This window comes from Oryza sativa, chromosome 8, assembly GCF_034140825.1.
Source record: "Oryza sativa Japonica Group chromosome 8, ASM3414082v1".
NCBI lineage: Eukaryota > Viridiplantae > Streptophyta > Magnoliopsida > Poales > Poaceae > Oryza > Oryza sativa.
Window position 1 is genome coordinate 11,499,710 of NC_089042.1, and position 12,067 is coordinate 11,511,776.

The 12,067-nt window shown below is 38.7% G+C and overlaps 1 protein-coding gene across 1 annotated transcript; it reads left to right on the plus strand.

Moving 5' to 3' along the window:
• Nucleotides 1–5,044: 5,044 nt before the first annotated feature.
• Nucleotides 5,045–6,405, plus strand: LOC136351538 (uncharacterized). Its single transcript, XM_066303717.1, has 3 exons — nt 5,045–5,130; nt 5,265–5,387; nt 5,508–6,405. The coding sequence occupies exons 1-3, from the start codon at nt 5,045–5,047 to the stop codon at nt 6,403–6,405; spliced, it is 1,107 nt and encodes a 368-aa protein (XP_066159814.1).
• The last annotated feature ends 5,662 nt before the right edge of the window (nt 6,406–12,067 follow it).

Genomic DNA, 12,067 nt, shown 5'->3' on the forward strand with positions numbered 1-12,067 from the left:
TACTTCGCTTTTCCTTCACATTGTACATATGTTTCTTCTGCTCTATTCAATGAAATTTTCGACTCATCGGTACGTTAAAAAAATGGATTGTCAATTTGTCATTCAAAGTTTTTGCATGGTGGTGGAAAAAATTGGTTCTGGTTTAGGAAGGACTTTGCAACTTGGAGATCACAAACATATCTTGTTTTGGCTTGATCATATCATGATCCAACAAATGTCCACTCATAGTTTGCAAAGAATAGGTATGTTCTAATTTTGTTTGTATTGTACAATTATACTACCAACTGAATCCTTATCAATGCAATTGAAGCAGACCTATTATCAGTAAACTCTGCTCACTGCTCTAGAGTGAGCTAAAAAGGTTCTATTCTATTATCCCTTGGTTCAACTTGCCTGGTGTGTTTTGTTTCCTTTTTCTTGAATATGCAAGAGAGTTGTGTGTCATTGCATTAATAGAAGGAGAAAGGTGTCGAAAACATGCCAAAACAACATGAAGTACAAACTTGCGCCACTAGAAGCTATCGCAAGAATGGTTACACAACCCAAAAAAACAAACAAAAGAGAAAAGCCTAACCGGGGTCCAAAATAAGAGAGAGCCCTTTAGCCCTAGCTAGACTCGATAGGTGTGCTTCCTTCCTTGCTAGTGCCAAAGAAGAAGATAAACTAGGAGAAACTCCGTTGAAGACACAATCATTTCGATGCTTCCAAAATAGTCCAAGCACCAAGAATGACCAAACTATATATATTTAAGCCCTTCTTGATATTGCCATCCAACAAAATATTGATTCGGTTCTACCATTCATCGAAGTCCACATCTAAGGGTTGTGGCGCAAGAGCCCTAAGTCCCACTTGGGGCAAGAGGGAAAACCAAACTTACCTGGTGAACACACAAGAGACAAGGACATGTTGAATGGTCTCATCCTCTTGGTCACATAGGGGGAACTAATCACGATGTGGGAGGCCTTGTCGTGCCAAGCAGTCCATTGTCCAACAATTAATGATTGTGTGGCACTAACCACATGAAAAAAAAATACGCCTTCCTAGGGCCCAAGATTTCCATACGTGTTCCCAAGGGCCAAAATAAATGGCACTTTGAAACAGAAAATCATGTGCAAATTTGGTCGAGTAAACTCCTATATTTGAAAGCCTCCAATAATTCACATATGGATTTCTAGGTTGTAGCTCTACCAAGAAAAGGGTGTCCCACAGATCAAGAAAATATGTTATAACACCAACAGAAAAGGCTCCTTGAACATCAGATATTCATATATGATCAAGTAATGTCTCAGCAGTGCACTTATTAACTCTTCCCTTTGGCACCAAAGTGAAAAGCCGAGGTGCTACTTCCTCAATACGCTTCCCAAGGAGCCAATTATCCTTTCAAAAGAGTACTAATCCATCATCAACTTTCGAGACTACTGCCATGGAAAACAAATATGTAACCCCTTCACTTACTTGGATAGGAAAGATCGACCAAGGCCACAATGGTTTAACTTTTTGCAACCAAAGCCATCTTACCCTTAGAGCATAACTAAGAGACTTCATATCCTAAATTCCAAGACCCCTAAATTCCCAAGGTTGACAAACCTTGGGCCAAGCAATTAAATAATAACCAACATCTACTTTATTTCTTCCTCTCCAAAGAAATCTCTGTCTTATCTTATCAATGGCTTTGAAGGCCTAGGAAAGCAAATCAATTGATATCGCACGATATATGAGCATAGAGGTGAGGACAAACTAAACTTGGACTATATGACCAACCCGGGTCATATATAAGATCAGCCTTCCACCCTGGTAGTTGATTAGTAATATGATCAATGAGGTTGGATATGGGACTTGGTGACTTTCCTTATGGAGAGAAGCAGCCCAAAATACTTACAAGGAAAAATCTGAAATCTCACACGCTAGGAGGTCTTGGACAACTACAATATCATTATCTGAACAATGAATGGGGAGAACATTGTTCTTTTGGACACTAGTCTTTAAACTCGATGTGTTTCCGAAAAGGTGAAGAATATCAAGTGTGGGAGAGATGTATAAGGTCGTTGGTGAAGAAAAACCCCCACATCACATGCATAAAGATACGTTCGGTGTTGTAAAGCCCAAGAAGAAAAAGGCTACAACAACCAGCTTCAGTGGCCCTATTGAGCATTAAATTCAAGACATCAATCACCAAAATGAAGAGCATTAGTGGTAGGGGATCCCCTTGCCAAAGCCCACGCCGATGAGCTATTGCCATACTGAGAATCCCATTCAAGAGCACCTGGGTAGAAGAGGTAGAAAACATCCCACTTAAGACATTCCTCCAAACTTGGCCAAATCCAAGCTTATGTAAAACTTCAAGAAAAACAACCAAGATACCGAATCAAAGGCTTCAGAGATGTCTAGGTTCAGAAGAATTCTAGGCATTTTTTGGGAATGCAAGAACCTGGTTGTTTGTTGTACAAGTATGAAGTTATCCTGAATAAACCGGCATTTTATGAAAGCACTTTGGTTTGGAGAAACCAACTGTTGTAGAGGACAAACCGATTAGCTAGGATCTTGGTTATAACTTAGCAAAAGTGTGAACTAGACTGATGAGTCTAAAGTCTTTAGCATGCATGGCCTCCTCCTTTTTTGGCAAAAGGGTGATATAAGCACGGTTGAGAAGCTGAAGATTACAAAAATCTATTGTCCATACAGTAGATATTGCTGCCATCAAAACCCCTTTTATAATATACCAACAAACCTCCTATAATCTGTCATTTGTTGCTTGATTGAATTCCACAGTTTCTCTTTTGAAATGGGTGCATCAAGTAGCTCAAGATCATGGGTTTGCAAATTAAGAACATCAAGATCAATAGAGGCTGTGTGATCTTCACTAGAACCAAGAAAGTTAGAATAAAAATTCAAAATTACTTGTGCTTTGTCCTCATCTTTAGATACAACCATCTCACCATCTTTGAGCTTAGTAATGAAATTATTGCACTTGCGATGTCGAGTGCGGAGATGGAGCAATTTGGTGTTAGTGTTCCCATCTCACAGCCAACCAATAATCTTGCCAACATGCGCATAAGAGATAAAGATGCATCTAGCTGGGTTACCTATTCCTTCCAGTTTTGAGCAACAATCTACTGAAATTGTTGGTACAATAGCAAGGGATGAAAATGTGCTAAATATAAAATTGACGGTGTCCATTTTTTGGTTCCTATGGCTTATCGAGATCATGAAATGATCTTTAAAGATCCCCATTCCTGTGACACTGATCTATCTTATCATGCCAACTTTGCAGTAGTAGAAAGCTTCTCCAGAATAGGGGACAAGGGGATGATCAAGAAGCCGATGAAAGATATCAAGAATTATATGGAGTATGTGCTGGAGTTGTTCATGTTCATTCTCTAGTGGTCCAAGGCTTATTTTTTGTGTCTCCTTTCCCTCTTGCTGTTGTTCTGAGTAATTCATAGTTTTTTTTCCTTTCTTCTTATTTTCTTTTTTGTTTTTGAGCTGTACTTTGTTCACTATCCCACAAAAGTATTGGTAGAGAGTCAAAACCCAGGTATGCTATGGCACTACCAATTATTATTTGGTAAGGTAAAGTTTCATTATCTAAAGTTTTAGTTAGTGCCAATTAATTAGGAGCCAAACTTCTAGCACTAATAGAATCTAGAAAGCTTTAGATTGGTGCCAAATTGGGTGTTGGTAATGCCAATGGTTCGACTTAAAAAAAATCATCACATGCTATTCAAACCACCAAAACATTGGTAGGGCACGTTTTGACATCAATCCAAAATGTGCCTATGTTTATCTATTAAGGTGGTATCCCCGAGTAAATATTTTATACTTGACTTTGAATATTAGCTAGACCAATTTGTCTCTTGGTAAATGTCATGTGAAAAATCATCAGCTCACCAAAATCGTGAAAATGTTAACCCTACCTGCCAAACTGTGTAGTTATTTTCAAGAAAATCTTAGAAAGTAGTGCACACAAGGACAGAGAAAAACCGTTAACTAAACATAAACACTATGTGAATATTATCGACTTGTGGGCCCTATGTACGATAGGGTGTCATGCAACCTTGAATAGAATGGAATGGAGATCCAGCTAAATTTCTATGCTTGGTAAGGGAATGACGATGCGAGAAAAGTGAGATGAGAGTGTGAGGTGGTGAGATTAGTGGGGGAAGCTAGTTGAGACTTGAGAGAGAGATTGTTGTTACAAGAGTGGAAAGATAGCAGAATCTCTAAAGTTTTATACTGTACATACTCCATAGAGATATTCCAAGACATAATGGATTGTATGTCACTCTGTAGATCTTAGATGGACCGGGTAGAATTTGCCAAATGCCATATTTTACATGGCGTTGATCTAGCAATTCCCACTTTAGATTAGGTTGAGTTCTTTTGAGCGTTTTGGCTTATCTACTCCCTAATATTCTTTGAGCATGTTTCCCGAACTAATAAACGATGTGTTTTTTCAAAAACTTTATTCTATAAAAAATATAATAAATTTATTTTTAAAATTTATAATAATTAATAATTAATTAATCATGTTTTAATGAGTTTTCTTACGTGCAGCTGTTTAGTCCTACCAAATATCCCAAATGCGATGCCTAAATTTGACCTCCTTCCTATTGGGGGTTTGTATTGCCGTTGGTCCATGCAAGGGTACCCTGCCGTTGGGCAATCTTGGCCCTCTTTTTGTTGGAATAATGGGCTAGGCCCAATTTATTTGCAATTAATTCCATTGGCCCACAATCAATGCTATGAGGGTTAATACCACCTTGGAGAGATCCCAACTTAAATAGGGAGCTATTAGAGAGCCCCTACTAACCAGTTGAGATGATGGTGGGACAGCCACACGCGCGCGCGCCGAGCCGAGCATAGCCGTGGGCGTGGCGAGGCGGGCAGTGGCTGCTCTCTCTCTCTCTCTCTCGTTTTGTAATGGACGAAAATGAGAGCGAATTCATTTATTGTTAATTACAGGATTGAAATTCATTGTTAATTACAGGATTGATTTCGCGAATTGAAACCGAATGTTAGTCTCGTGCTATCCTCTCTCCCACCAATGGATAGAAGAGACCTCCTTGGTGATCTCCTTCCTGTTCCTGTGTTGCTCTGGTCTTCCCCGGTTCTGTTCACCTACGCGCATGGGTGATCAGGATGAGCAGGCCTCCGAAACTCCATCCACTTGTGTACCTGCACGGGTAGGCAGACGATCAAGTTTTTGGGGAGCGCTCTCATGCGCGACTGCTCTGCATCATCTACGTCAAGCTCTCCTTCCTCAGCAACTCCAAGGCGACCGTCACCGACACCACCACCCGCACTGGTACTAGAGGAGACGGATCCGAGAACATCAACACCAACGGAGGCAGTACCGCCTCACCATCCAGCGGAGGACCATTCTCAGGGTATACCTCCATTCTCTCCAACATAGTGAACGTGTACATGCACATGCCCTCATTGTTAGTATTCATCGCAATGTCAACATTGCGTTACTATGTGAATGTTGATGCTTTTTTCATAAAAAGCAAGCTCATGTTGTTCATGTCTAGAACCATCACTAGATCTACTCATATTGCAAATGTCATGTTTATTATCTTGTTATCCTGGATTAAAATATGCCGAATTATGACGATATTTCCAACAATCCAAAAACTTGATAGGTCTTTTTCGGTAGTTGGCTTTGCTGCATCACTAAAATCACATGCTTTCGATGGTTCAAACTATAAGAGATGGAAAGCACGTGCACTATTGTGGTTGATGACTATGCAGTGCTTCTTTGTTTCACGGGGCAAACTGAGTGAACCGCCTCTCAATCCTGAGGAGGAGGCTAAGTTCAAGGCTGCGGATTGCCTGTTCTGTGGAGCATTGATCAGTGTATTAGCCAACAAAATAGTGGACGTGTACATGCACATGCCTTCAGGCAAGGACATGTGGGATGCTCTTGAGGCCAAGTTCATAGTCTCCAATGCTGGCAGCAAACTGTATGTCATGGAGCAGTTCTATGACTACAGGATGGTCGATGACCGATCTATAGTGGAACAAGCTCATGAGATTCAGATGCTGGCAAAGGAACTTGAGAACAACAACTGTGAATTCCCGGACAAGTTCGTGGCGGGAGGCATTATTGCCAAATTATCGCTTTCTTGGTCGGACTTTGCCATTTCTCTAAAACACAAGAGGCAAGAGTTCAGTGTTACTGATCTCATTCGCCCTTTGGGTGTTGAGGAGAAGGCAAGGGCTAAGGACATCAATGGTAAAAAGGTCGAGAGAGGTTCTAGCACCAATTTGGTGCAGAAAAAGAACCCTCATGCATCCCACAACAACAAGAAGAAAATCAAACCTAACGTCACACCCAAGGCGTCAACCAATTTTAAGAAGAAAGGCAAGGGAAAGGCTAAGGGTGACTGCTTTTGTGTGCGGTAAGCCTAGGCATTGAGCCAAGGACTGTCCTGGTCTCAAGGACAAAAAGTCTGCAAACATAGTTGTTTGCGAGGGTGGAGGAACATCGAGGTACAATAAATTTTTACCTACAGTTCTCTCTGTTTTTGATGAGGACATCAACACCATCGATACATCCACGTCCCCCCATGTACAGCATGATGGTCCTATTACCCGCGCTCGTGCACGTCAACTAAATTATCAGGTGAGTTCTTTCTTGAGTTCATATTCCTCGTCTTTATACCCTGGAGACGCGTGCACTCATGTTTTACTCAGGAACGATGGAGAGGATCCAAAGGGAAGAGGATTCGCGCGGGGTGGATTCGGACTGCAGGGCAGTGCCAACTTCTGACGGCCGCCACGACTTCATGCGAACTCCGATTTGGGCGTGCAAGTACTTCATGGAAAGCTTATCAAGTCTACTTTCAAATGGATCCAGCCACATGTACATATCTATTCTGGAGCGGCCGCAATTGTCATTTTACTCCCGACTGTTTTCTGTCCATGGTGCTGCGTCACCTCTTTTGGCCCAATGGGCTGTGTATCCAAGTTGGGCCCATTAGGGGCGCGTCCTAGGGTTGGAGGACGACCCTATGGTCGTTCTTCCCCTCTTCTTATACCTCTAGTCGCCGCCAAGAACAGGCGGGTTTTGATGATAGAGATAGCTACTTGCTACCGGCTCGCAGCGCGCGTGTTGGCTAAACCGCCCGTCTGCCTGTAATCGGAACCCCACCATATTGTGTTTGATAGTGAAACTTTCATCTTTATCTAGCAATTTCAGTGCTTGTCCTACTTGTTCTTGCTTGTTCTTCGATTGCTTGCAGGACGAGTGCCCTCGTGGCCGGGTTGACGCGCACCACAAGTTCGCGGCGACCATTGGAGACGGTGTATCGGTTGCTAAGGCGCAACGTCTTTGGACGGTTGTAGTCGGGCCGTGAACGTCGTCTTCATCCAATCGAGTTATCCCTTACCTCTCATCGAAAGATCGGGCCACAAACCCTAGCGGGTTCGCATCAGTTTTTCACACAACTAATTGGTGGGTTGATATTGGTGCTAATATTCATGTGTGTGCTGACATTTCTCTGTTTTCCTCTTATCAGGTCAGGAGAAGTTCCTCCTTGTTGATGAGAAATGGATCGCTTGCGGCTGTTCATGGTGTTGGTACGGTCGATCTGAAATTTACTTCGGGAAAGACCGTGCAGCTGAAGAGCATGCAACATGTCCCTTTAATAAAGAAGAATCTAGTTAGCGGCTCTCTACTGTGTAGAGATGGTTTTAGACTTGTGTTTGAGTCCAATAAATGTATTGTTTCTAAATATGGAATTTTTATTGGAAAAAGTTATGACAGCAGAGGCTTGTTCTGCTTTTTTCTGGATGAATGTGTAATAAAGTTGTAAACCATGTAAGCAATGATGATGAGTCCAATGTGTGGCATTTGTGACTATGTCATGTGAATTTTGTATAACACGCTTAGGGTCTGTTTGGGGAGCTTAAGATTCTGAGAAGCAGCTGGTTGGTAGCCAGCTTCTGAGAATCTGGAAAAGCTGGGTTTCCTAGCTTCTAGCTTCTAGTTCATTTTGTAGATCCTACAACTACAGCTTCTTAGAATCTAGACCAAAAACTTCTGATTCTGGAGAAGCTGCAGCAGCTAGAAGCTCCCCAAAACAGGCCCTTAGCTAACATGAGTTTAATCCCGAAATTCACTTTAGTCAAAGGTTATAAGTGACATACTTGTGTTCAATCGAAACAACCTCGCAAGCCTCACAAGGCTTCAGAGGCGAGAAATTTGGCACATCTAGAACTTGTTCATTCTAATCTGTGAGAAATGAACGGCGTGTTGACTACATGGGGAAAGAAATATTTCATGACACTTATAGTCTTATAGATGATTGCACTAGATTTTGCTATGTGTACTTATTGAAAACAAAAGATGAAACATTGCATTACTTTAAGATCTATAAGGATAAGGTAGAAAACCAACTTGAAAGGAAAATTAAACGGTTGAGGTCTAATCGAGGTGGAGAGTATTTTTCTAATGAGTTTACTTCATTCTGTGAAAAGTTTGAAATTATTCATGAGATGACGTATCCCTATCAACCCAGACTCTAACTGAGTTGGTGAATGCCATGTTAGACGCTATGGGACTTTCCAAAGAACAATGGGGTAAGGCAAAATTGATTGCTTGTCATGTCTTGAATAGAATTCTTTTTTTTTTTCAATCAACGGTGAGGCTGCAAGTTGATTTCCTTTCTTCCAGTTAATTTCCCTTCTCTATCTTTTCCGTCCCCCACAAGGAAGAATAACTCATTCTCTGAACTTCTCACAAAAATTAAAATGGACATTACCAAGATGAAGGTAGCAGAAAAAACTAGAAGAGCCTTTCTTTTTTTTAAGCTGTTGAAACCTCCTGCATAGAATCTTTCTTGTTTGCCGTACAAAAGCAAGAAAGACGGAGGTCAAAGCGAGAAGAAACAAGCAGTCTCATATCCGTGGTGACAATAGCCGAGGACTGACGGGCTATGCTATATCGCTGCTGAAAATTGCAACAGCTCTCGGTGGCTTGGAAGAAAAGAGATGGGAGGGATTTGGGCTGTTCTTTTGCATTAGGTTAATCTTGTGATTGCCCAACGGCAGGTGATACGAATCATCTTCGTCCTTGCTACTCTTCAGAAAACTTTAAATGTAGATGTTCAAAAAGCCGACGCGATTTGCTTCAAAGTGGCAATCTGTAATTCATACGGATGGCATTTAATCAGTTTGCTTTAAATTCTCTTTTTCTTGGAGGGGGAGGGGGGTCTCTGTGTGTATGTGTGTGTTGATTACAGTCATTCAATCAACAAAGGAGAAAAAAAAAGACTTGAGTTCCTTTGGATTGAATGGCTTTAGTTTCATTTGAATCAAAGTAATTGAACAAAGGAAATCTTCCTACGATGCTGATTCCGTAGAAATTCTACAGGAAAAAAAAAACCATCCAGTCTGTCTTCCTTTTCTCTTCATTCGCGAATACCAAGACAGACGAGTAGCTCAATACAGCTTGATGGAACGAACTGTTTAATTAGCTAACAAACATAGCTTTGTTGTTCTGGCCTCTGGGCCCATAATTTTCTAAATTTTCATTTACCCTATCCAGACATCTATTTACCTCGAATTCGTATGTTTTCCCGTTCTCTCTTTTACATATGCATTTCCATCCCATTTTTTTTACATATGCATTTCCATCCCATTTTTGTATTTTTGTCTACTCTATTTTGCATCATGCATTCCAAAGACGACCTTTAAAACATTTAGGAACGCGTGATGCAAAATGGAGTAGACAAAAATACAAGAATGGGATGGAAATGCATGATGCATATTTTTTGGAATCAGAGCCTCTCTACTCAAAAATGCCGAAACGGGCGATGCTATATCACAGAGAGTGTGTTCCTTGAGTAGGTTTTGTAGTATATTTTTTGGAATATGTGCGATTGAAAATTTTGATGAAAAATATTTCGAAATTAAGTTTTAAAATAAAATACTACGAGATCCTGTCACTTTCAAACCCATGTTAAATCACATATATATATATATATAGTGACGTCACTACCAGAAATATGACCTTCTGTGACGAATTCCTCATGACGTCGGAGCTATTCGTCATTAGCACATTCTATTTTATGACGATTAGTATGAGATGGGGTGGCTTAGTGACGAAAAAAAGGTGTTCGTCGTTAATACCAACTAGAAATCGTCATAAAGTATTTCTATGGGAGATCGTGACGAATATTAATTTGTCATAAGGGGCACAAAGCAAACTTCATAGATTTATATAATGCATTTATAGAAAAATATATTAAAAGTTAAAGCAATTTAGTCAAGTGAATTAATAAAGAAACTAAAATTTTCCTATAAAAATGATGGCTAGAAATATTTTTGTAATATTCTACGTGGTCTAAATTATTCTCTGAAATTTTCCATCAATTTTTAGGAGCTTAATAACTAATTTTAATACCACAAAGTTCATTTAACATATTAAAATAAAATAAAAAACAAATTAAAATCCCTCCCTTTGTCCTTGGGTCTTTTTCGGCCCAAGTATTACTCCCTCCCTCCCTCGGCCCGCAGCCACTCTTTCCCTCATTGGGCCGGCTTCCCCTCCTACTTCTTGGGCCGCCGGCCCAACCCTTTTGCTCCTCCCTCGCCGAACAGTCTATTTTACCTCTCTCCTCTCAATTCAAATAATTTTTCAGGTATTTAAATGATTTCAAATGAAAAAATTGTCAACAATAAAGTTGTATATTTATCAATATCTACAACTTTTGTTTTGGTCATTTTGCTATATGACTTTATTTCAATAATTTGAATTTGAATTTCAAATTATGACAACTTCAAACAACATTTTAAAGTATTAAATGGTTTCAACTGAAAAGGTCATCAACAACAAAGTTGTATAACTCATCAAAATATGCAACTTTTGTTTTGGTCATTTTGCTATATGACTTTATTTAAATAATTTGAATTTAAATTTCATATCATAACAACTTCAAACAACATTTTCAAATACTAAATGATTTCAACTGAAAAAGTTATCAACAACAAAGTTGTATAACTCATCAATATCTATAACTTTTATTTTGGTCATTTCTTCATCCGATAAAATGACAGTAATATTGTTCACAAAATTTGTATATATCTCTTATAGTTTATAAAACCATGTAAGAGATATGTAAATTTTGTGAATAATATTACTATCACTTCATCGGATGAAGAAATTACCAAAATAAAAGTTATAGATATTGATGAGTTATACAACTTTGTTGTTGATGACTTGTTCAGTTCAAATCATTTACTATTTGAAAATGTTGTTTGAAGCTGTCATAATTTAAAATTCAAATTCAAGTTATTGAAACAAAGTCATATAGCAAAATGATCAAAACAAAAGTTATAGATATTGATGAGTTATACAACTTTGTTATTGATGACTTTTTTATTTGAAATCATTTAGTATTTGAAAATATTGTTTGAAGTTGTCATAATTTGAAATTCAAATTTTATATAGGTCAATCAAACTCAGATGAAAAAATAACCAAAATAAAATTGGTAGATCTCAATAAGTTATACAACTTTGTTTTTGACAACTTTTTCACATAAGTTCATTTAGTATGATTTTTTGTGTGCTCCTTCATAATGGTATAATAAAATAAAAAGAAAAAAAAGGTTAAACATATATGGAATGAAAGAAGGCCTATTACGGGCCAGCCCTTTTCCTCCTCCCTCACCGATAAGTCCATTTTATCTCCCTCCTGTCAATTAATTTCAAAATATGAAAACTTTGAATCGAATTTTATCATAATAAATGAACTTATGTGAAAAAGTTGTCAAAAACAAAGTTGTACAACTTATTGAGATCTACCTATTTTATTTTGGTAATTTCTCCATTTAAATTTGATTGACCTATATAAAATTTGAATTTCAAATTATGACAACTTCAAACAACATTTTTAAATACTAAATGATTTCAAATGAAAATGTCATCAACAACAAAGTTGTATAACTCATCAATATCTACAACTTTTGTTTTGGTCATTTTGCTATATGACTTTGTTTCAATAATTTGAATTTGAATTTCAAATTATGACAACTTCAAACAACATTTTTAAATACTAAATGA